Source organism: Alosa pseudoharengus, unplaced genomic scaffold, assembly GCF_046254945.1.
Source record: "Alosa pseudoharengus isolate Yale_2024_CS ecotype anadromous, Long Island Sound unplaced genomic scaffold, YU_APseudo_1.1 YU_APseudo_1.1_scf_8, whole genome shotgun sequence".
NCBI classification, from domain to species: Eukaryota; Metazoa; Chordata; class Actinopteri; order Clupeiformes; family Clupeidae; genus Alosa; species Alosa pseudoharengus.
Genome location: NW_027468870.1, coordinates 27,632,747 through 27,659,229, shown reverse-complemented (window position 1 = coordinate 27,659,229; position 26,483 = coordinate 27,632,747). Strand labels below are relative to the sequence as shown.

General features: G+C 41.2%; 2 protein-coding genes across 2 annotated transcripts; one reads left to right on the top strand and one right to left on the bottom strand.

The window, feature by feature from the left end:
- Window positions 1–531: 531 nt before the first annotated feature.
- Window positions 532–8,583, top strand: LOC143112671 (zona pellucida-like domain-containing protein 1). The gene is made up of 11 exons (XM_076274944.1): window positions 532–575; window positions 2,609–2,715; window positions 3,258–3,484; window positions 4,150–4,334; window positions 4,751–4,823; window positions 4,947–5,044; window positions 5,501–5,581; window positions 5,711–5,882; window positions 6,218–6,329; window positions 6,658–6,687; window positions 8,417–8,583. Exons 1-11 carry the CDS (start codon window positions 532–534, stop codon window positions 8,581–8,583), a joined length of 1,296 nt encoding a protein of 431 aa, XP_076131059.1.
- Window positions 8,584–9,899: 1,316 nt separating this feature from the next.
- Window positions 9,900–25,355, bottom strand: hyou1 (hypoxia up-regulated 1). Its single transcript, XM_076273927.1, has 24 exons — window positions 25,094–25,355; window positions 24,096–24,165; window positions 23,815–23,908; window positions 23,646–23,724; window positions 23,347–23,501; window positions 22,473–22,549; window positions 22,201–22,382; window positions 21,976–22,091; window positions 21,593–21,779; window positions 21,257–21,391; window positions 20,589–20,671; window positions 20,132–20,264; window positions 19,636–19,823; window positions 19,160–19,298; window positions 18,644–18,701; window positions 18,116–18,192; window positions 15,394–15,552; window positions 14,849–15,045; window positions 14,548–14,635; window positions 14,051–14,307; window positions 12,685–12,769; window positions 12,352–12,589; window positions 12,098–12,202; window positions 9,900–10,699 (listed from the first exon to the last, which is right to left on the bottom strand). Exons 2-24 carry the CDS (start codon window positions 24,157–24,159, stop codon window positions 10,653–10,655), a joined length of 2,943 nt encoding a protein of 980 aa, XP_076130042.1. The 5' UTR covers window positions 24,160–24,165; window positions 25,094–25,355; the 3' UTR covers window positions 9,900–10,652.
- Between the last annotated feature and the right edge of the window lie 1,128 nt (window positions 25,356–26,483).

Sequence of the window (26,483 nt, the reverse complement as noted above, 5' to 3'; positions counted from 1 at the left end):
TTTTCAGCCAATACACCACTGGGAAAAGGAAGTGTACGTGTCTCATCATTTGTAGTGCCCCGCTTGGGAGGAGCCGCTCCCACTTCAAAGAGTAACCCAGTGTTACCTTGATGCAAAATGTGACAGGTGTCATCTGCCAGTAGAGTCCTTGGCAACAGAATATTCCGTCCACTGTATCGGAACAATTCGTATTAAAACAAATCATGTTGTGTTGTACAACCCGAGTGGGCGTTTGAATAAACTGCATATCTACATCCTTTTCCTTTTAGCTCGATTATGAGGCGGACACATGCACATTACTTCAACACGCATGCATTTTCCTGTTTCTTTAGTAGGCTTACAGTCGACTGCATACAGAGTCAAAGAAAGGCTACCTGTGATCTGATTGTGGATATGTTTCTACACTCGGATGTCTTTGAAATCAGGGAAATTGTACGTAACAAAAAGAAGTTGTTCCCTGTGATTTTTAAAGAAGGTAGTGCAGGCGCGCGGGAACCTATTTTTGACCAGGGGTGCTGAATAACAAAAATAATGGATGTCCGACGATCCCCCTTCCCCTTTCCCGCGCCCTTGAGGTAGTGTTACTAAAAGATACAATACAGGGACAAGGCTTAATCATGTCTAAGCAGATTATTAAAGTACTCCCTACCCCCAGGAGATGAAAACAAAACCGAATGGAACATTCCAATGGGATGCAGAAACAGTATCAAAGTTTCACATTGTGTGCGCCATTTCAGCATTCAATCTGACCTGAAAATCTGGATAAAAGATAGGATATTCAATCAGAGGTAATTATGGAAAGTTATCCAACTTCCACTTCTATTTGTTCAAAAGTTTTATCTTCATAAGTATGTCAACATATCATTACAGAAAGGTCCTAAGCCTCAAAAAAATGAAAATGTAAAAATGTTTGTTGCTACAGCCCAGTGGTTCTCAAATGGGGTACGTGTACCCCTGGGGGTACGTCAAGGCACTCCAGGGGTTTTTGAGATTTTAACCCTTAGAACCCGATTGACGCAAAGTGCGTCAAAAAACACACCCTTTCTTTTCTTTTACATTGCTCCGCAACCGTTCAATGACCAGAATAAATCCTTATGAATAAAGGTAGTGGAAATGCCCTAAAAACAGCTTATGGTTAAAATATACATTGATTTAAAAAGTAGAATCCTTGCAAAAATACTTTAAAAACAATTATTTAATAAATATTTCAGGAAAATATAAGTTGATAAAAATGATATTTCAGTAGGCCTTTCAATTTCATTATCCTTAAAACCCAGAGTCCCCCCCAGGATGGTTCGACCCAACCTGTCACATGCCACCCGCCATCACCTGTCAATCACTGTCAAAACTCAAACAATGGAGTCGTGGTTCCAAAGTTTAATAAATTAGACATGGATGTCACAGTGCTCTGTTTTAAGTCTTTTTTTCTCAACTAAAAATGCTTTACGCTGGTTAGGGGGTACTTGGCTGAAAAAATATTTCACAGGGGGTACATCACATTGGGGCAGCCGTGGCCTACTGGTTAGTGCTTCGGACTTGTAACTGGAGGGTTGCCGGTTCGAACCCTGTCTAACAATGTCCATGACTATATTGAAATATGTTTCTCTTTCAATATGAGAGTGTGTGCATGTGGAATATGGTAGGCCTATACCTAAGGTGTTTTTTTACTAAGTAAACACAGACTTCAGTAAATGACTTGAGAATGAGAATTTGAAGTGAGAATTTAATTTTGTCATCTAAGGCATTGGTACATGTCAGTGGCACGTCTCTATAAAGCGGGTTGTTAGCCTCTGGATCTACAAAGACTAATTATCTGATTTCCTACCAAAGTAACCAAAGTAACATCATAGGCCTGCCCATAATATGATCTGATGTCATATTGACATCTGGGTAAAAGAAGGGAGGAAACAGCCAACTAAATCCAAACCCAAGGGCAAAACAGTCACTTCCAGACATATCAGATGCTGCAGCAGCATATACCATTTCTGATAAATCCACTCAAGTTGCTCTCTTGGCTTGGCACAGCCCCCCACCCTCCCGTAACACTGTGTTTCCGGATGTCCTTTCATCAGAAAGGAGGCCGGTATAAATAGGTGGGGTCCTCATACCACATCAGGAAAAGAAAGAGAAGAGGAGCAGGTGCCAAAGGCACATTAAGGTACAATTCTTCTGTCAAATATATCAATTTAAAATAGGAATATCATGGGATTTTTTTTGTTTGTTTATTTACTTGTTTAGGTACATTTGCATTAACTCAGTTGAATAAGTCAAACAGTTCTTGAATTGAAACTTTTTAAACCTCAATCCTGGACTTCTATGTTCGACGCTTTTTTAATTTTATGAATTTGGGTTACAAGCTTTGTTTCAAATTATGGCCTCAGGAATGTGTTAAGAAGTTTTATTTGTAGTAAATCAAACAGCCCTGAAGTTGTTAAAATATTTACAACATTTGAATAGCATGTTATTATGGAAACACTTTATCACGACCACTTCACTTATAACATGTTCTAACTTATTTGAAAATGTTGAGAGCAGTGTCTTAAGAGTTCCACATGAAATGAGGTCAAGGTGAGATTACTGTATGTCTGTGGCAGGTTTTCCCTTGCAGCGTGAGGACAATGTGGCTGTCCCTGCTTGTCTATCAGCTTGCCTTGCTTGTCCTTCATGGAGAGGCCCAGAACATATGCAGCTCTAAGGCCACATTCCGAGAGCCAGGTCAGTGGAAGAGCTCGCTGTCGCAGCACTACCGTCGTGCCTTTTCTTTCCCACTACTGTGCGAGCAGGCAGCTCACCTTTCTTCTGCCTCACACCTGAGAAAGCACAGCTGGATCCACCCAGCAACATGAGTCCATGGTCTTCTGCGTTTCTGCCTTAAGGGCATAAATGATCACTTGTGCCCTAGAAACGCCTGACACGTATGCAGTTAGTATGTGAAATCTAGTTAACCTATAGGCATGTGTTGCACGAATGTCATTTTTTCTTGACAATCTAACTTTTGAGATAAGGAATCAATAACACCCAAGGAAGTTTCATGCTGATAAATATGTAAATAGCATATCTTCCTTTACTGTCTTAATTACATACTGAAAGTTGCTTGGAATAAAGTGTTTGCTATTAATAATTTCTGTACATAAATATGCATTTGCTATAAACTGCATGTAAATATAAATGTTTAGACATATGTTGACAATAGTCAGAGAGATTAATTAGTGGAATTGTTTATATTTACCACTGTTTTTATTTATTGTTTTCTGCAGAGAACTCTGATATCTCTGTAGTGTGTGGTACCAAGAGGATGGAACTCCAGATCCTGCTCTGTCCCATGTACTATGGAGGATACAACGAGTCTCTGATGGCACTCAACGCTAAGTACAACAACCCCAGCTGCTATGGCACCCCTGATCTAAATGCAGACCCTCCTGTGCTGAAGTTCAACTTCTCCATCACCGAGCAGGCTGTGTCTCAGTGCTCTAACAGACTCACGGTAAAAACACGGAGAGATGTGGTACAGACTCACGGTAAAAACATGGAGAGAAGTGGTACATTATCATTATCTTTTAGTGTTTTCAGAAGTTCAGAGTTCAGAACAGTTTTTTTGTGCATATGGGAACATTCCAATTAGTTTTAATCTATCCTTCCCTTTCTCGCACTCTCATCCTCCAACTGTCTGTTTGTCTCTCTCCTTCCCTCCATCCCTTCCTCCCTCTGACTTGTTCTCCATCTCTACCCTCTCTCTCTACCCTCTCTCAGCCATGGCCTACTGGTTAGCGCTTCGGACTTGTAACCGGAGGGTTGCCGGTTCGAACCCCGACCAGTTGGCACGGCTGAAGTGCCCTTGAGCAAGGCACCTAACCCCTCACTGCTCCCCGAGCGTCACTGTTGTTGCAGGCAGCTCACTGCGCCGGGATTAGTGTGTGCTTCACCTCACTGTGTGTTCCCTGTGTGCTGAGTGTGTTTCACTAATTCACGGATTGGGATAAATGCAGAGACCAAATTTCCCTCATGGGATCAAAAGAGTATATATACTTATAGTTATACCTCTCCCCCAGTATCTTACCTCCTCTGGACTGTGCATGGCATGCAGTGAAATCAGAACATGAATGTCTTTTTGACAGATGATGTTCCTAACAAATGTTCTCTATCTCACAGATTACTCAAGAACGGGGTTCCGGAGTCTTCTCAGATTACTCCAACATTCAGTTTGTCAACATCTCAGGGATTGTCAACTCCCTGGACCCCGGTGCCGGCACCATTACCTACCGTAAAGAGATGATGTATCTGTTCTCTTGCCGCTACCCATTGCAGTACCTGGTGAACAACACAGAATTGAGTGTGTGAGTTTGTCAGTTTTCATTTTCTGTCTCTTATGGGAACTAATAAAGAAAAATAAGCAATACATTTGTAACTGTATGGGATTAATTGATAATGAAAATGCCATTTTTTGTTAGCAAAAAGCGGAACCATGACAAATGTCAGTTGTTGCCCCAGCGGATATCAGTTCTGCTCAAGGTTCAGAAAATGGAGGAAAAACTGATGCAACTCTTGCACTTCACTGCAGAGATGCTTATGTTCTCTTTTTTTTCCAGAACTTTTCAGATCATGTACATCCAGCGGGCTAACAACTGATAAACTGTAAAACCATTCTCCATCACAGTGAATGAACACGAGTCCTCAGTACTTAATGAATAAACTTGTCAGGATATAATGCCCAATCAAAGGTAGCTTAGCTTTAGCTTATTTTTTACCACAGATCGGGTGTGAGCCTGGTAATCAAGGACAACAATGGAAGTTTCATCAGTACTCTAAGCATGCGCCTGTTTCGGGTAGGTCCACAGATCACATGCATACACAAAACTTCTATTCATACTACACTATACTATAGGCCTACTGTGTATACTGAAGAGTACTTATGAGTAACTCACACATTAACTGTTTATGATTCAAAGGATGCTGAATACTCATCCCAGCTCCAGGTTCCAGACGGCGGCCTGTCACTGAAAACACGAATCTTTGTGGAAGTTAAGGCTACAAATCTCACTGAAAGGTACTAGATACGACACCTTTGTTAAGGATAGATATCTTACAGATAGCTATTAGATATGACAACTTTCTTCAAGTCAAAGGTTCTCATAGAAGGATTCTTCATGATGCCAAATTTGTCCAACTAAAATATAAAAATGTCACAGAAGGAATCCAACATATGTAACATGATACTGGATCTGTGTATCAACAAAATATCATATCAGTAAAATTAAGAAATTATTACATAACACTCTTTACCATAATATCTATGAAAATGACACAATATCATATTGTAACATATCATAACTACCAAAAAACTTAGATAGGATCACAAGGTGAAATTCCATATGCCAGTTTTGGCCTTGTGGATTTAGCTGCTCCATTAAGATGATGGTGGGCGTGAACACACTACTGCTTGGAGCATAGGAACATTGAGGTTATGACACTGGATCAACTGCAATCTTTCCTTCTCATTTAGGTTTAATGTGCTGCTGGATCGATGCTATGCCACAACTAGCCCTTATCCAATCAACAGCACTTACTATGACCTCTTTGTTGGGTGAGTTGTTAGGTGAAATCCTAAATCTTACTTTTATTGTAGAATAAAAAAAGCAGGCCTTAAATGAGAGACGTAAGATGTGACTAGAGCCAATTCCATATTTTACAGTCTCTAAGTCTCTGCTTGTAGGTGTACTCGGGATGGGCAGACAGTGATAAGACAGAACGGTGATACGCAGAAAGCACGGTTCTCCTTCGAGGCCTTCCGTTTTGTGGAGCATAAGAACAAGACTGTCTCGACCTTCTACCTGCACTGTGAGACTAGGCTCTGTGAGAAGACATACTGCAGTTCTTTGCAACAGGTATGGTAACTCCTGAACCTGAACCTGATTTATGATATGGTGGCTCTACTGCTATTAATGAGATCCCATTTTTCCCAACGTGTAGCATTAGAATTGGTTTCAGCTTTGTGAATTTTGTCGGAATTGTTTATCATGAGTGGACATATACCGTTATTTAGTTACTGTAATTTTATTTGGTTATTATTGTGCTATTTAGAGATACAGCACCCTGCTCATCTAGTTAAGATAAAAGGAACACAGCAATGGGAAGCTGATGTTTTGGATGAAGGCTTTAAAGCCTAGCCTCCCTGATATACAAGCAGGGCCCATGACCTGTGGTCTCCTCCTGCCCTCAGAACTGTTCGAGCAACTCGAGGAGGAAGAGGGAGGTCATGTCTGCTCAGGGCACCTCAGTGAGCGACACGGCCACAGTCACCTCTGGCCCCATCATCACTAAACTCAACACTGGTAAGATGGGTAATTATTCAACTATAAGTATCAAGTATCAAGTATCGAACTGACTTTTATAGTACTTGCATGGACCAAACTGTCTCAACAGCCAGTAAAGTTAAATAGTTAATCTATTTTGCTTCACCTAACAGTGAAAATGCATGCATCAAACCATTACATAATGTAGAGTCCTAAATAATTACAGGATTGACATTGCAGTAGATGAGACACAGCAGATTGATGACACCTTTTTAAGCTTTGATAAGCATTTACATAAATACAATATCTACATTAGTACGCTAAACCTGTGTTTGCAAACAATAACATTTGATTTGTTCTCTTTCAGATGAAGTGGCTGTAGGACACGTGTCTGAAGGTATTTATAATTTACATTTATGAAGTATTGAGTTAAAGATTGTATGATTGAACCATCAAACAGTAAAGCCATACAGTACCCTTGAGAATTATTGGCACCTCTGCTAAAGTTGACTAAAAACCGGTATAAAAAATAATCTGTTGGTGATTTATTGTAATCTCACAATGAAAACAAATAGGAAAAATACAACCTTGAAGGGAAGCAAATTTATTTTGAGAAAAAGGAAAATCTCATCAAGAAGTAACAAAAACACATTGCTCACATTTATTGGCACCTCTGAAAAATCTTATATACAAAACCTAACAGAAGCATTTTCCTTTCTAATTTCAAATTATTTAAATTAATCAGGGTGTCTGTTAACTTTCAGAAGTAGTTCATGACTTACTTTTTCACTAGGCTACAGAGGCTAAATCCTCTAGTCATTTTTCAACATCGGAAAGACAAGATAATACACTAAACTTAAATAAAAAGAAAGTGTGTTGACATTTGTAAGTCAGAGAATGTCTATGAAAACTAGGTACTTTGTTGAAAATGCCTATATTTACAGTTAAAACAATGATTAAAAGGTTCTAATCATCTGGAAATGTGACAAACATGCTTGGACAAAGACCCATGGTTATCTTGCCCCCACGTACAGTATGGAAAATTCCATAATAACCACTGTTGGAGAGTTACAGACAAAGGTATCATCTTGGGGCCACCAAGTCCCCAAAAAAGTATTAAAAAGACCTCACTTCTAATAGATTATTTAGAGGGCATGCCAGGTAAAAGCCTGTCCAGTCATTTAATTACCAATGTAAACAGCAGGATTTACTGAATAGTACAGTAACTTTGTCTGGAAGTGTGGTCTATTGTCAGATAAAATGAAAATTGTGCTCTTTGGCTACAAACACTTTAGGTGTGTTTGGCATACGTAGAAGAATGACTATACTGAAAAGAACCCCATGCCTAATGAGAATTATGGTGGAGAGGCTGTGCTATTGTGGGGCTGTTTTTATTCCCAAAGACATTGGGAACCTAATTAAGGTGCATGGTATCATGAACCACCAAGAAAAACCTCAACATTTTCAAAGGAAATCTGTCAATCTCTGCCAAGGCACTAAAAGTTGGTCATGATTGGATCATTCATCAGGTCAATGAACCAAAACAAACATCCAGATCAAAACAAATATGGTTTGCTGAACATAAAATCAAGCTTCGGACATTGCCATCTCAGTCCCCTGATCTAAACTCCATAGAAAAACAGTGGGGTGAGTCAAAGAGGATAATGCATAAGTGTGGACCTAGGAATCTGGACGATCTGGGGAGATTTTGTAAAGACGAATGGTCTTAAATCCCTTGCTTATTCTCCAACTTTATGGGGTGTCATAGAAGAATATTACAAGCAGGGGTGCCAATAATTATGAGCAACGTGTTTTTGTTAAAAATATTTATTTCTTTATAAGATTTTCCTTTTTCTCAAAATAATAAAAATAATAAATTTGCTTTTCTTCAAGGTTGTATTTTTCCTATTTTTTTCATTCTGAGATGACAATAAATCACCAACAGATTCTTTTTTATACTGGTTTTTAGTCAACTTTAGCAGAGGTGCCAATAATTCTGGAGGGTACTGTATATGGCCTCATATGATATGTTTTGGATTTTGGATCACTTAGTATACCCATTTATGTTTTGGAGCTAAGCAGGAGTGATGGGTGAAAGCAGGTGATCTATTTGTGTCTATATTCAGATTCTGATCCGTCCCATCAAGAGAGCCCAGTACTGGGAGTAGCCGTAGCAGCAGCGGTGATTGCAGTCATGAGTATGGCCACGTTGGGAGCTGTTTTCTACTGGGTCCGTCTCACTAAGAAGACCAAGGACGACCTGCTGCCTCTAAGGGCCAACATAGGGGGCTGAATCCACAGAAACAACAGGACTCTGACTGGACAGCCGACAACTTTCGTCCAGCTTGCTGCCAAAGACCCAGTTCTGCATGGGTTAAAACACTGGTAAAGGTCAAGGAACAAAACCACTAGCCGATCATATATAATAAAATATATACAAGCATATCAAGCATATCTGTGCTGAATCAAATACAATGCATGCCATTCTCCTGCATAGACACTTTCTCTTCCGCTCTTGAGGTTTATTGGGACGATACACTGCTTGTATTTATGAAATGCATGTCTTATTTATCTATGATCACAAGTTAAAGGAATGAAATAATCTTCATATAGTATTTTTAAATGTTCGTATATCACAGAGTAATTCATTATTCGCTCATGTGGTATTGCAAAAACATGAAAAGCTTGAGGGTATGGGTATGCAGTACTATTTTCTACATATTTCTCTATTTTTATTATTTTTATTAAAATATAAGGGAACCATTTTGTTGTCCAAAATGTCTTTGTATTCTGAATTGATAATGGTAATTGCCTCAGGTTTGCCACAAGACACTTTTGAGACTTTTGGAGACAATATCAATCATTGATTTTGCTATTCTACGACTCTAAACATGTTTGCTGTAAGGATTCGGTTCTAGAGCTTAATGTACACATTAAGTTTATTTCAACAATAGTTACATCCCTTGGGAATCGAGAGTGCTTTGAGAGTGTCAAGAAAACAACATTTTCTTTAAAAAAAAAAACTTTATTAACAATTCAGAACACGGTTTCCCCCTCCACAGAAGTATACTCATGTAATGCAAACAGAAGAAAAGGACAAGTTATGAACGAGTTAGGGTTTGTGTGTTTGATGTGGCACAAGTGCTTTCTGAAAAGAAAAAAAAACGAAAAAAAAAAAAAAAAAACACTGATCTAAGTGCAGGCAAACGGTTCTAACATGGTAACAGTACATAAGTATAACCAAAACAAACATGAAAACAAAACGAAAACAGATTGCAGTGCTTTGTGTGGCGGGAAGCGGTCAATGAGACGATGTAAAGGAGCGTGCAGATTGCACATATCGTGAGACTATTTCCATGTACTTGATGTTGCAAAAATACTCATTCACTCATCAACACACCATACGCAGAGAGGTAAGTAGACTAAAGAGCAAGGTAGACAGAAAGTACATGTCCTGCAGCAGTCCATAGAACATAATAAAAATGGTCGTCTGGTTTTCTCCCAAATTACACATAATTTACAGAACAAGCTCATTTTAAATTAGGCATGACTGGTTAAAACCATGCTTTAGATAGATAGGGGTGGGTGTGTGTATATATATATATATATATATTTATTTATTTATTTATTTATTTATTAACACATCCACTGTACACTGAAGATCCAACTTATAAACACTCAGTGGCCTGTGTCCAAATTCATTTTATAACCTTGCTTGTAGTTCCAGCTTATAAAATGGACTGATATGTTAGGATCTTACATACTCAGCATGCACAGCATTCATGTCAATGCAGATTGCTAATGAGGAACCAAAGGAAAGTGAACAATTGTTCAATGGAACCATTTTTTTTAATAGACTGAAACCATGACTACCTCTCGTTACAAGCAAGGGCTCCACATTCTTTTTCTGTCCAGTTCTGGAACTGTTCTTGTGTGCTGAACATTCGGAGTTGTTTTGGGGACAGCAGAGGGGGTGCAGTGGGGTGAAGATGGGCGAGGGTGTGGGGTTGGAGTAGGGGTCTCCTTCTGTTCACAAACTGTGAAAGATAAAGGACCCCAAGGAATTGGGGACCCCAGACGGCAGGTTAAGTCAGAGGAGGCGGATGTGGCCCAGACCTGGCCCTGACGTGGCTCAGAGGGGAGGCTGGTTCAGGCCACCACAGGGCCAGGTCCACTCCTGCCGTGTTGACTGCCATCTCAGATGGCGCTGAAAAATGTACACCTCAAACAGTGTCCAATCTAAACCAACCTTCTGCGCAACGCAAAAAAAAAAAAAAAAAAAAAAAAAGTTGACGGGCTGACAAAGAAAACTTGAACCATTACACAGTCAATAAATACAAGGAGATACTTTAGTTCCAGTTGTTATAACTCATCTGTTTTATGATTTGAATTGCTGTCTTCTGGTTGATCTGAAAATGAAAGAAGAAACAAGTCGGTCAGTAATCATAGGTAACAGTTAAAAAAAAAAAGATCAATTTTACTTGCTGCGGGCATGCAAAGGCCATGTTCTCTTTGTGAACTTCTTGTAAGACAAAAATCCAGCAAGTGTTTTCCAAAGTATCATTGTGCTGTGACCATCTTAACCAATAGAGTATTCAATGGCTGGGGCACAACAAAGCTTTTGGGAAAGGCAGCCCAAGATAGCATGTGTGAATGCACGCGGATGCTCATTCAATAAGAATGTCAAAGCTTTTGGTCACGTTACCTTTGTGTAACTGTGTAAGTAGTATGAAGATGTGTTACAACTGTTCCAAATCTCTCCTGCTGTGCAAATATTTCTCTAAAGAAGTGAGATAAAGTAAAAATGCTAAGACACTAACTTCTCCATCATCCAATTGATCAAAAGCGTTTCCCTTCGGATTAACTGCCCGCACCATGTCCCATGATCATGCAGTTCCAAATCACCATAAGCAGCCTTATTATGGCATCAGCACAACATTACCAACCAGGGTGCTTGCCCTTTTCCCAAAATATAAATTCTGCATTGCTATGAGAAAATACTTTTTCAGGTCTGGAAGCACCCTGCCAATTATTTACTCCACTGCTTAAAGCAGCAGTGAAAGGTATGGTCCTTCACCAATATCACTGATCAACCGTTTTGAACAGCTGCAATTACAGGCAATCTGATTGCGCTCATCTGGCCTTCTCAAGTCAGTCATTACGCTTTAGTTTGCCATTTTAAATAGTTAACTGTCTCTGTATAGTTCAGCATCCCATGAACTTTCTAGTTTAAATTCTTCAAACATTTAGGTCTGGGGTTTAGGAAGATTTTTATTCAGTGGCAACAAAAATGGCTGCATATTACCAGCTATCAAATGTTTATATGAACTGCACATGTACTTACATATGTGCCCAAACGGCAAGTACACGTTGTTCACATTATGTAACTACAGAGGGTCAATGCCTTGTTAGGCATGGACACTCAATATGGAACACACTTAAAGGTTGTATCAGCGATGGCGGGGTAACGTCAGTTCTGTTGACGTTCAAACAAAACAGAGAGCTAGCTCACTACTCCCTCCCCCTCCCTCCAGTGCAATTAAAACTCTCCTGAACGCGCATCTCGGTTATTGGTTGGAACACTATATTTTGCCTTTGAGTGGTTGGCAACACTTGGGCCTTTTTTGGGCCTGCAATCGCTGATACAACCTTTAAAGTGTAACTTTAACGATACTCTCAATCAAAAGTTGTACACTATAACAAAATGAATGGAGGAGATCTTTAATGGGTCAAATCAGGGCTGTGTTGTAATGAATGATTAGAGGTTCACACAAATGAAGGTTTAGATGCATTTCTCTGACTCCTACCGGTTGTTGTCGTTTCTTCTGGTGTTTGCGCTTCGCTTTCTGTTGCCGTCTCTTCTTTATCAGCTGCAGGTGGCTCTTCAGCTGGCTTAACCTCTTCTCCAGCTTCTGTTAGCAGATTTTATCACATGAAGTGAGTATTTTATGGCCGCAGTGTTTGGCTAAATTTAAACATGCCAAGTATGTGCGCGTGCGTATATAAGGGACAGACAGAGAAAGAGAGGAAGAAAAATAAAGGAGGGAGAAAAAAATGTCACCTGGCTTATCGTCTGTGTTGGTTGAGCTGCTGTTGGCTTTGCTGCTCTCGGAGCTGGTGCTGTTCTTCTCCTTGGGCTTGGGCTTGGGCTTGGGTTTGGTGAACTTCATCTTATTGATTAGATAGTTGACCTCCCGGTCCAGCAGGGAGATCTTGGCGTCAATGTCTTTGGACAGCAGCACAGGTTTCTCTGAGGGCGACCGTTTCTCCTGTTCTGCCACTGTCTCATTCTTCCAAGTCTGGAGAGGAGGTGCAGATTATAGATTAGAGGAACACTTAAATAGTACAGTCTGAGACTTTCACAATATGACTCTCCAGAGATATCGGATCTTACAGTGGTCTCATTTATCACTTTCTCCAGAGTCTTCAGCTCCACTTCAGTAAAGATTTGGTCAGATTCGGGGATCAGTTTAAGACCTCTGCAGGGAGGGAATAAAAAGACATTTAATTTGTTGGTGCATTTCTTTATATTACCACTTGGGGGCAGTGTCTGTGTATATAAACAGATATTTCAGTAAGAACAGCATATTTCACCTTATACTGACAATCTAGAGCAATAAAACATTATTAACCCATTTACTCCTAAAATGCCTGCTAAAAATGCCTATAGAATCCTATGGCATTCTAGACTAAATAACCTTATTTCCTGAGGGTTTTCTGAAAACATACAAAAAATTGTCAACGTCTACCAAAATGTAATATCTAAGCCTCTGTAGCACCTAGAAACATGAAATAAAAAGCATGCTGCGCTACGCAGCATCCAGCGGGAGGGTCAATGTTGCGCTACGCAGCATCCAGCGGGAGGGTCAATGTTGCGTCATGCAGCATCCAGCGCGAATGGGTTAAAGCACAATCGCATGGCAGTTATAGTGGGGCACACCTGCATGTGTGTAATGGGAACCTAAGCCCTCTTATTTGTTACGTTGTGTTGTGAAATAAAAGGATTTTCAATGGTCAGAGCAGAAGATTTTAGTGATTATGAGACAGGCGTAACACATGCTATTGTGCAGCATCATTGGAACCATTTTAACTTAACAAAAACTGTATTTAAAGATTTGTTATGCTTCCAGTTGTGCAACCCATGTTTCTACAACTTTGGACATAAAGGAAAAATCCTGAAAGCCACTCCTGTTTCTAAGAACTGCTCTTTATCGGCTGACTCGACAGATCAGCGATGATGGGTGTTGCGTAACAAAGAAAGTTACGAAATATATCTGCACCCTAATTTCCCTATTGGAACTCTCCGAGGAAACATACAGAAATCATTACTTTCCTCAGAGATGAAAAAGCAAAAGGCAATTGTTGCTATTGTTTACAAACTACTATAAATGGTGTACGCCACTATTCTAAACAAAATCTGGTTCTTTTGTCTTCAACCAAGTATAAATGACGTTAGGCAGTGTTTACCAACCTTTAGAGTACTTTACCGCCAATGCATCTCAATTTGACTGTACTCCCTACCATGCAAACAACCATAATTGAGCTACACCGTTTGAAACCTTCTCATGTATGCCCTGGAGATTGCCCTGGAGATTGCCCTGGAGATTGCCCTGGAGATTGCCCTGGAGATTGCCCTGGAGATTGTCCTGGAGATTGTCCTGGAGATTGTCCTGGAGATTGCCCACAACCCCACAACCCCCCCCCCCCCACATGGACTTTAACACACATATTGCTTCCAGACCAGTGCGTCTCCCACTTACTTGAGGAAGAAGGTGGACTGGTTGAGCCGGCTGTCCAGGGCGGCCAGGCGGTCGGGCCACTTCCTGCGCTCGTCCACCCTGAAGAACATGCCCTTGGACACCTTCTTCAGCTCCGACAGCTTCTCCTTCAGCTCCTTGGTGCTAGCAGAGTAGCCGTCCTCGTCCATCCAGCTAGAGGCCTCGCTCAGCTTGGACGAGAGCTGCTCCTTCTCCTCCTCGCCCACCACAGCCTGGTACTCATCCTGGTACAACTTGTCCTGAGGGGTGAGAGAAAGTGGAATAGAACATTATGTCCAATATTTCAATATGTCATAAACTCTGTTCCTGATGTTTCATACTATTGGTCTGACTGGGTCTCCATTTCATCTGTGGTATCAAAATTACCATCAGGGGGAAGGAAACCCTGTATCCGTTGCACAACATGGCACATTCATCCACACAGATATTCAAACTCTGGCTTACATATGACTTGTGAGTTACAACTGAGGATTCCATACCTGGGTCTCAAAGATGAAGGCCTCCAGGCTGTTCAGAGACTTCTCCCTCTCCTGTTTCTCCAGGTCCCGATCAGTCAGATCCTGCAACCTGGCACAGTAAGTGTTCTTTAATAAAGGGCTGTGATCCTACTTCTCAGTCTGGTCAACGTGCTTGAAATATGCATCATGAACCTGTATGAATGTGAAGCTCTGTGCAGACCGTGACAACAACGGTCTGTGCAATAAAGATCCCAGCAAGCTATACACCATTTTACTATGAGGGCACAAAGGAAGATAACCAAAGATAGAGAGAGAAACTCACTTCTTCTTGGAGGACTCAATGGCCTCTACGCTTGGGTCCAGCACATCGTTCACCTCGAGATCTGCTCCAATGTCAACCGAGATCTTGCTCTTCTTCTGCGGTTTGGCCTTCTTGTCCTCATCAGGCTCTTTAGATTCAGCCTGGTCTCCCTCAGGGGCCTTCTCAGACTTCTCAGCAGACTCCTCAGTCTTTTCTGCCTGCTCAGCACAAGTTTCAATGTCATGTCAGAACACTTTTAAAGCAGCTCACCAAAGAGGATCAAGCTTGTTCACCAGATACTGGCAAATGTTAAGGCAGCAGTTAACTAAAGGAGCAGCAACCAGCAAACATGAAAATGGGGTTTTACAGACAGTGGTAATAAGGGGCAGATTGAGGAGTTGCATTAAAATGTTAACATTAAGTAAAGTCAGCATCATCAACCTCTGCAATCAAAGTATGAATTAACCGATATGCTTAAAACCTATTAACTATTTATGCTAACGTAACACTATCTGTGGATAACACTGCATTGCATCCTTAAGAGAATGCAAAGGGAAGAGGCCTACCTCTGAGGCGGTGTCAGCCCCGTCTTTGTTGCCCTGCTCCTCAGCCTGGGGCTCCTCAGCTGTTTGCTCTCCGGTTTCCTGCTTCTCTTCTGCGGCCGGTTCCTTCTGGTCCTGTTCCTCGGGTTCTTTACCCGCCTCAGGAGGAACCTCCTCTTCATCCTGGAACCGCATCAGAGGTTGGTTAAATAGGACCCTATGAAATCCGTTTTATCATCTTTCAAATTCCGTTTTATTTTTTCTCAAATTCCGTTTTTCCAGATTTGATTTTAGTTTCAGATTTTTTTTTTTTTTTTTAACTTCTAAGCAATCTTCACCTTTAAAAAAACTCAATGACAGACACAATTCAGCTTTTTAAATATTCAGCAATGCCAATCATTCAAAATTCTCCAAAATCTAGCCATACATTCAACAAATCTCTGTGCAAAAACAACAGTTAGGGCCTACATAGATTCAACTACATGGCCATAACTAGGCTGGAAGTTTAGATCCCAATAAAAGGATTAGTTTTGTCACGATACCAAAAGTATGACTTCGATACGATACCTGCCATAAATATCACGATGCTCGATACTGAAACGATACTACGGCGAAATCCTAAGATATCTGGAAAAGAAAGGACTCATACCTCCTCCAAGTGTATTGAGTCATTTGTGTTGAATTCGGTGCACTTTTGTAGTGTGCAGGTCAATTCTGGGTTCTAAACTTCTAAACTTCCTACATAATTATTATTTTTTATAGTCAGTAAAATAGTAGGCCTACTTTGTGTGATTAAGTCCTTGTTATAGTTCATTTGTTGTGTTGTGTTTTGGCAATAAAGTAGCATTAAATAGCCAAACTAGGCTAGATCAAGGTCAGTGTTGAAATTACTGCATGCAAATCACTGAATGCTATGCAGAGGGGCCTAATCTTAGGCCATCTGATGTACAGTATAGGCTACCCTAGGCCTTCCCGTGTTCATGGGATTTCTTTGACAGTTGCAAAGGGAAAAATGTGAGGATAGTCTTCTTTGCGCCCAGTGTACAAGTACGACGTTCCAACCACTCAGGTCTTCGTCAGATAGGCTTACACCATTACCTGTTGCAATATATCTGTGTGCATTACATTACGTCTATTTCTTTGATAACATGATTTGCTACCACGTAACAATAAGCCGCTATTATTATTAGGACTCAACACGCTTTGATGGTAATATGCTGTGGGCTTTAATTAGCGCCTTTCGGGTAGCCTATCCTACATCTGGGCAATAATTATTGAACAAATTGCAGTCTACATGCCATGACAAATATTACCAGTAGTACTGACCGAACATGAAATAGATTGTTTGGTAGGGTTGGTAATGTTATTCTGGCGTAAACAATGCGCTTTCATCACGTTAGCACCCTATGATTACAGCTCGTTATGTCTCGTCAAAATGATTACAGCTCGTTATGTCTCGTCAAAATTCATTGATGAAGGAAGGTTCGCTTTACTCGTTTCACTTTCACAAAACAGAAGAGAAGAATTTGGCACTAACTATGTAGTTGTGTTTTCTATAGCATATTCGTCAACCTGTCGTTCTTTGAACTCTTTAAAAATGTTGGGATATGTCTGCGAGGTGTTTAGCCAAGTTCCATGCGTAGCATACTTGAAACATATTTTACAAACGGGCCTCTGTGTACCTGATGGCTTGCCTTCACGATTCGCCGAGGACTGTCGGCAAAGAACTATGTTGATGTTGCTGCGCACTCACTCACTCAGAGCTGCCTGCTTGACACGCCCACTTGCCTAGATGCGTGCAAGGAGCAGTGAGAGCAGCAGTTCACACAGACCGTTATTATTTTAATAAAGTATCGATTCTAAAAACGTCGGAAATCGTATCGTTTTTTGCGTGAAGGCATCGTGATACCTTTTTAGTATCGATACACCGTGCAACACTAAAAAGGATACTTTGTTACAACATTTTCCACAACTTAAAAGTAGCCTACTTTTTTGCAGCACTTTTTGAATGGTCAAGACCCACAGCAGGTGGGTCTGCGCGTCTGCTTGAGGCTGTCGACATTCACGTCTGGGAATGGGACTGCTTGCAATGTTTCAAGAAACTGACATAGCGGTATGTCAGCTTCTGCACACATTGCAACAATCTTCCACAAACTCACGTCTTGCATATACTGATTTGGCCATTGGTCGCTACATGCGTCTTTGCGAGTCACGTCAATGCAAACTAGTTGTTCAGACTCATAGTAGTCATTGGGGAATTGTTCAGCCCCGTTATCTAGTAGTCCTTTCCTTGAATTTCCCCTTGGGGATCAATAAGGTATCTATCTATCTATCTAGTCAAGCAGTTTAGTTTTTTGCCACCGTTGTCGGGAGCCACTGATCGCTTATTTTCTTTGTCACGCACCAATCAACAAACTCGACATACATGAATATTCGAGACATGATTACTAGGCTACAAAACGCGTTTAACAATGTCTTTTGGCCACGGTTTAGGCAGAGACCTTATATACTTTTTGTTTTAATGTAAACTGAAATAAAAGAGAAGCAAGTAAAAAAAACGCCAGTTTATTTAATGTGTCAACAGACTATCTGCAAATTCCGTGTTTATAAGAGAATTGAAGAGTTTTCATGTGTAGATTCTGTGATTCCGTCCTCGTTTTCCACATCGCAGAAATCATAGGGACCTCGATAAATTGTACCACACACACATAGAGACAGACACACAGTAAGACATGTTAGAACTCACCTGGACTGGTTCAGTCACATTTTGACTAGGTTCTGAGCTTCCGCCTCCAAACAGACTTTGGATTGTATTACCAAGTTCTGAAACACAAGTACACAAAACATGGCAATTATCCAGAATCATCCAAAGATAGATAGAAAGATAGATAGATAGATATACTTTATCCAGAAGGAAATTAAGGTGTCCAATAGCTTATACACATCATACACAAACATGACATCCATGCACACATACAAAAATACAAAGGAAGATACCAATAGTGTGCCCTTACAGTAAAGTTAGATTGTAACATGTTAAAGGAGCGGTGTGGAAAAAATGCAGAAAGGTGCAACGGTAACATAATGCAAGAAAGTGTCAGTGCAAGTACATTGCCAGTGTAAATTCTATATCTATTCAAGTACAACAGGCTACACAATATGGCTGTAAGTCACTTCTGGTTCTCGCTCTGAATCAGAGAAGCCCACATAAGCTCAAGGGCCCCACTCTCATTACAGTATGTGTGCATTACATTTTTTAGAAAAAAGAACATACTTGTCAGTGTGGATTCCTCTTCTTTCTCATCCACAATAGTCTCAAACACAGACTCCACCTGAAAAAAGCAGTCATTAATCCCATTACATTCACCTCCTTCTTCTCTTCAAGCTTTCCTAGTAGCTTTTTGCAAATGTCAATCATCTGGCTTCCTTAAGTTGTCATTTTTGACATGCTAAATCTTACTCTGATCCAGTACTACCATGCCAAGAATCTTGATCTGTGCCACAAAACGTTCCAAACAAACAGTGGAAAAAGATGAGTGGTACCATAACAGGGAAGCTACACTGGGCGCCTATCTGAAGCGTTCCGTTCATGACGACGAACAAAATATTTTCGAACATATGCGCCGCCATCACCTCTGTTGTAGCTACTTCCATTGATTATAGTGGAAGCTAATTGTTGCAGCAAACGCAACGCGAACGGAACACTTCAGTTACGCGCCTGGTGTAGCTTCCCTGTTAAGACTCCAAAATAGGAGCTGGCGCAGATTTGCTGGACAGATGTGGACCTCACCCTGTCCAGCACCAGCACGCCGCTTTCGTCCATGTTGAAGTGTGCCTTGATGCCCTTGGACTCGGCGTCGCTGTGCTTCTTGAAGCTGTCTCCCACTCCATTCAGCTTGACTGTGGTCAGGTTCAGAGAGCCAAACACACTGCACAGAGCAAACACGATCATTCATCAGCTCAAAACAGATTCACATGGGAGATTAAATAGATAAGCTGGTAAGTTGCACACCCTGCAAAACTGAAAAAAATAAAGCCTTCACAGGATGTGAGCAATCATATCACCACAAATGCTGGCAAAAAGATGTCAGTTAGGGATGTCTGTTAGCGCATGCTTTTAAGCTAGAGAGATTGTTATTGTAAAAAAAAAAAAACAATGCTTTTATACCAAAACTCAATAATGCTTCTTTAAAAATTCTCTTTTGTTGTTGGTTTGCTTGCTCATGTGTTGTTCACATGCATGTTATTGTTGTTAAAACGGCGTACCTCAGGTCCTGTTCACTGAGGAAACTGAGGTCACCGTAGTTGATGTTGAAGACAAAGTCGTCCGCGTAGCGGTTGAAGGTGATGACCTTTCTCTGGGGGTAGGGTGCCATGCGCTGGAACAGGATGCGCTTGTTGTGTTTTACGCTCTTCGTTCCATCCTCTTCCTCAGTCTCCCTGCTAAACTCCACCTGATAGCCCAAAGCAACATGTTACAGGTTCAGTGTTTACATAGGCCTTTACTAATCTTGTTCAACCAAGACATAACATATTTTCCAAGATTATTCATTGTGACTGTACCGTGCACACAGTGCTTGCCTTGGTTACAGGCAGAAACTACTGTCCTACAAAGCCAAAGAGCAGTATCTGCAAAAACGTGTGTAGTGTAGATGCTGCTCTTAGCCTTTGTAGAGTTAAAACCATAGACTGTATATAGTTCTATACAATCTATGGTTAAAACGGATACAGTTAAAGATGACAAGATTACGATGCCCCTTACCTGAATAGGAAAAACGGCAGCGTCTCGCACGATGAAAGGCTTAACCTTGAAGGCTTTGCTGAGGGCCGCTGCCTGGTAGACGGCTCCCATGGCAGCAGCCTCGTCAGCGTTGATGTTCTTCCCCAGCTCCTCTCTGAAACACAGGAGATATGTTAATAAGGACTTCTGAAGTTGTAATGCGTTTTAGTTTTTCACTTCTGAATCTATGTTGAAGTGAACAAACAATATGGTTGATTTATAATGGCTTTATTTACATTTCAAATACAATTCATACATTTCTATTCGTCATGTTATGTTTAAATAATTCATTATTCACAATTTGAATTTTGAAAAGCACTTTGGGTCAACGTCTGCTGTGTTATATAAACTGACTTGAACTGATTCAATCCACAGAGCGCAAGCTATTATTATCAGTATTGCTGTGATTCAACTCTAAGCCTTGAGAATAAGGACATACTTGCGCACAGCCTTCATCAGGACCTCCTGGACCTTGGGTACCCGAGTTGATCCTCCCACAAGAATGACCTGCTCGATTTCATCCTACACAGGAAACAAGGTTTAGCATTCAGATTTGCAAGACTAGTTCCATAAAGCAGGCCTACACAGAACAATCTAAAAAGTGACCTGGACATCTCCAACTAAATAATTCCTAATAGCCTAGATACTAATTAAAGGTGCTCTTAGCGATGCCACGCGTTTTTTAGGCTAAAACATTTTGTCACTTACTGCAAACATCACACCGCTAGCTGTCTGTGTCCTGAATACACTGTAAAAAAACGTGATCTCTGTGGACAGCCCAGGCTCCAAACGGCAACAAAAACAACCTGGGCAAACCTAGCCCATGAAAACATAACAAACTGTTCCAGCAAATCACAGACGAGATGTGCGTTTAGGAGAGTTTCAATTGTACAGGAGCAGCACGGGAGGAAGGGGGAGGAAGTTAGCTCTCCGTTTTGTTTGAAAGTCAAGAGAAGTGACGTTGCCCAGCATCGCTTAGAGCACCTTTAATGTATTCGATCTTAGAACTGTAACTACTACAAAACCAGCCATAACACAAAAAAGGCGATTTCTGATGCACACGCGCACACACACACACACACAAACACTTATTTAAAGTTCACTCACAAGAGACATTTCAGCTGAGCTGAGGGCATCCTGGACGGGTCCTGGCACTCTGTCAAACAGATCCTTACACAGCTCCTCAAACTCAGTACGAGTCACCTTCGCCTTGAAGTCAATGTCATCCATCAGACCCTCCACCTGCAAAACCAAACAGTGGACTTTTTCATTAATCAGAAAAGACCATATTTGTTTTGTTGTTTTGTTAAACAACAACAGTCTTTAGATGTCGTATGCCACAGACTAATAAAAACTCTTCATAAACCAATTTCATAAGTCAGTGCAAACTGTGTGTTCCTCTCCCAGGTGTGAGTGTGAGAAGGTGGCAGTCATTGGTCTGACCTGAGCCATGAATTCGGCGTTGGCACTGAGCACGGTCTTTAGCCTCTGGGCCTCCTTGAGGAGCTTAGCCATGGCCCGCATGTTCTCCCGCACGTCTTTTTTGGACTTCTTCTGCTCGTTAAACAGCTTGGCCAAGTGCTCTCGCAGACGAAGCTCCATTTCAAATCCTCCCAGCGTCCGGTCAAACCTTAATGAACATCAATTTAGAATCAATTATTGTTAAATAAAACACATTTACCGGTAATAAAGCAAAACAATGATTTAAAAAAAAAAAAAAATCCAAAACCATCTACACCGTAGCATAACACACAAGCCTATCTGTAGCTATTTAATACTCTCTATAGTATTTTGATACCTAGGTGTTACTACACAGTGAAACTCACCCTACTCCTCTGATCTGGAGCTGGGGCTGTGTTCCAGACTCTTTAGTCTTCACAGTTTGATACGTGACGATAGTGGCCGTCGTGCTTCCAGAGCCCATGTCATAGAACATCATATTCTGTGAGGGGAAAACATGCACATCTTTAAGGCAATGCATACTTCTTCACACAATTTCAGCGAGGTTTTCTTTCTAATAGAGATTTCTGACAGAGCCTTTTTCGCGTTACCTGTGCAGTTGAGTTAATGTCCTTCCTCCTGAACACACCATAGTTCAAAGCTACAGCTGTGTTGTCATTGATGAGCTGAAGGACCTTCAGGCCTGCCATCCGGGCAGCCTGCAGAACTGCCCTTCTCTCTGCCTGATTGAAAAAGGCTGGAACGGTGATCACTGCATCTTTAATGGGTTGCTCTGAAAAAACAAAACAACAACCAAAGAGTCCAACGTTAGCTCTGAAATATGCTGAATGTGGCTTTATAGATCGATGCTTAAGAGACAAACCTGCAAAATCCTGAGCAAGAGAGCGAGAGTCATTCAACACCATGCCAAGGATTTCCTCCGGTGAGTACACCAACTCTCTGTGGGAGATCATCATCATCAGTATGCAGAACACTCAACGGCCATCAGACATGTATGTAAAATAAATGCAAAGAGGAGGTGTAACGATTCCTCTGACAGTCCCATAAAGAGCACTCAATCAGTATTTTAATGGCTATACAACTAATAACAGTACTACAATGTATATGTATTCATGTCTCAGTTTTAAAAGCAAGATTAGATTTGTACTTTGGAAATGGGAAATAAAAAGAGAACACTTTCTAGCAATTACAAAAAGGTGCCAGAAAAATGGCAAATCTGAACATCTTTAATCTTGAAAGTCTATCTGTCATATGCCCTGACAAAGATGCTTCTGCCAGGTTGAATTGATATCTGCCAAAGCAACTGACAACACCTTAAAGTGCTGTTCTAATTTTGATACAAGCCTCAAATTACTTCATATCAGCAACTTCTAGAGGGCAACAACTTCTAAAGGGGAAACAACAACATGTGCCATTCCTTCTGTGATTGTTGTGTGACGGCATGCATGATTGTTTTCGGATGGTATAATGAGGAAATAGGCTGAGTCCAAGACCACGCAGCATTGTTTTAACAGGCTGAGCATAATTGGTTTAGTGACATTCCTGTTGGATTGACCCATTGTCGGTCTTTTAGCATTGAAGTTATATGTCCAATAAGGTCAAAGAACTATAGACTTATAGATATAACCAGTTGGTCTACTAACATTTTTATGGCCACTATGCAGACATCCCCTCCTTCAAAGGCACAAAGAGGTCACATACACCGGTTTATTGGCATAATCCCACATAAAACTTACTCAGAGAGCTTGAAGATGGCAGTGCCCCTCTCCTCATCCTTCTCTATCTGGTGCTCAGGGAAGTGCTGCTTGTACAGCGACACCTGGGGGTTGTCCTCACGCTTCCCCAGAAGACTCTGAATGTATCGGTACACCACCTTTGGGTTCTTCACAGACTGTCAAATACACAGACATGATGATGAATGAAACGACGAAACCATTAATGCATCAGTGGTCTCTGCTCAATGTCTAACAAGAGACAAAACCGGCAACATATGTCAAACACGATGCTTTGAGATGTGTGGAGTGGTGACACCTACTACTGCGAGGGCGCTGTCTCCTAAGAGACGCTCGTTGTCCTTCAGGCACACAGCTACCGGCGTTTTCCTCCTCGACTCCCTGGAGCAATGGAGAAGAATCGACTGCTCAGTTTCAAATTCTTTCCTGCTTAACCATCAGGAATGACTGTTTGAGTCAGTTCAAACTTACTTGTTAAGGACAATCTCCATGGGCACACCAGGTTTGACTATAGCTATCTTCACCCACTCACTCCCCAGGTCTACAGACATCACAGCTACAGAGTCTGCAGGTGAAGCAAACATGGTATCAAACACCCACACTCTAAGGAAAATCAGGAAGTGAAACTTCTTAGCTACTATGTATGAGGCTATAGTGGTTTCCGTCTCCATCACCGTACTAATATTCTATCATAACCATATTAACATGATGCACCATGGTGTTGTCTTACAGTTGGCCCTTGGAAATCTTACCTGTTTGAGAAGGCAAGAGTGCAAGTGCAAGGCAAAACAATGTCCATATTGTCAGCTTCCTCATTGTGACCTATAGAAGAAAACAAAATCTGTCAACAGATACAATGGCTCCGCCAGATCTTCCAAGTATTCTTACGTTCTTTTGGTGGGAATATATCATTAAATGTGGTATGGTGCGGGACAGAAGTACATCCAGTCTACTGTAGGTGGGGACAGATCACCTTGATCACAGGTACACCATCAGGTTCAAGTCCCTTTATGTGTAAAGCTAAATGATCCCGCCCACGTGAGTGGACGAGCTTGAATACACGTGGCAGTAATTACTGAACAATCTGTAAGGAGGATGAGGTCAATTAAACCTAGACATCATCTCAAATGACTGCCGGCGTTTTGAGACGGATAATATCATGGCCAAACAGTATGAACAACAGCGTTGCCCACAACAGTTTGAAGCAGTCACGCGAATATTCGCTTTATGGAACGAAAACGAGCCGTACAATTATGGGTCCTTTCAGGCTTGTGGATGCGCATCGAAATTTCTAGTCTTTGGACGCCGGTGTGTGAATCGTTGATTGAACGAGTCACGTCGTGAGATGCTGTCGCTAGCTTTCTCTAGCTAGCCAGCATTATTCTAGACTCTGACTCAACTTAATTGGTAGGCCAAAGTGCATTTAGTTTAACCACTAAAAAGTCTATTAACGTTCACAAAATTCATATGAAAAGTTCAGAACTACGCTGAATGCAATTAGATCCATTCATCCTTTCGTAATGCTACAGCTAGATGGCAATGCTAATAGGCTAGAGACATCAGATCACTCACTAATTTAGGTGGCGAGCTAGCTTACTTGCTAAGTGAGCAAACTAGCTAAACTGTCACACACACAGTCAGTGCTGTCACAACAAAACCGTGCAGTGAAAATGAAAATGGTGCAAATGAGCACGCTGTGTAGGATAAGTCTAACATTACATTCAAACTACACCGATATGTCGAAACTTACCGTAAAGACCCAGGTTATTTTGGTTGTGGCTGGCTACAGAACTCCGATTCTTTCTGGCTTTGCACGTTTCTCAGCAATTGGATTAATCAATTCCCGGACCCTGGTGTACTCTTCGGCAATTATATCTCGATCATGTAAAACTGAAAACCAGCGTCAGTGTGGCTGGGATCATATCCTTGTTCACAGTTATTTAAGGTACACTCCACAGACTTCTTGCGTTTTCCTTTGCAGTCACCGGCTTGTTCCTAACCTAACCATTGGGCCCAGGACGCGGCGTGATCTCATTGGATCCCTTGTACTAGCTCTTCCGCGAGTGACAGTTGTCCTGTGGTAGCAAGGCCCGCCTTCTGCTTTCTAAACGACCAACAACGATAGGTCCACGTGCTGAACCACGACTTGGACAGTGTATTCAGTGGTCCAGCAGGGGTACAACAAGTTTTATCTGCGTTCTTGATTGGTACACGTTCAGTCAATGGGATTGGGAAAACTATGAAGCCAACCATTAATTTGAAAGAAAAAATGTTTTATCTTGTGCTACCCCATCTTTGTACAGTAAAATAGGGCCCCAGTGCATCACCTGTAGTCTGACAACGAAACAATGATTTAGGCCTAAATGGGCTAAAGTTGACTATTCCCTATGACTTTAGGCCTAAGAACCAAATTGCTGCATAAAACCAAGAATTAGATACAAGGATACAAGGATACAAGGATACAAGGAAGTTTATTGTCACATGCATATAGTTACTGGAAGTAAGAAATGCAGTGAAATTAAGTATGGTGTCAGCCTATTTGTGCATGTATGGGGGGGTAAAAAGTGCAGTAGAAGAGGGGTTTAGTAGATTAAGTGGCAAGGGCTGCATAAGAAAGGTGGGGGAGGATTGCGATTGGGGGGGGGGGGGCACCAACAAGGAGCACCCAAGAGCAACAGGGGCAAGGAAAAACTCCCTTACCAAGGAAGAAACCTTGGGCATATCCACGGGTCAAGGGGCTAACCCAACTGCCAAGGGTCTTGGTGTGTGTGTTGGGGGGATGACAAGGGAGATGGGATAGTGTGCTGTGTATGTGGGGAGAGGGCAGTGTGCAATATGTGTGTTGGAGAAGCTTCCTCATGAGACAATGTGAGATCAACCTACTGGTGCTATAGAAGTATGTTTTAGACATGATACATGACACTATGAATTTTATCGTATTAGGCCTGAAATAGTCAGGTGCTGGTCATATAATTAGAATATCATCAAAAAGTTGATTTATGTCTGTAATTCCACTCAAAAAGTGAAACTTGTATATTATATTCATTCATTACACACATACTGATATATTTCAAATGTTTCTTTCTTTTCATTTTGATTATAACTGACAACTAATGAAAATCCCAAATTCAGTATCTCAG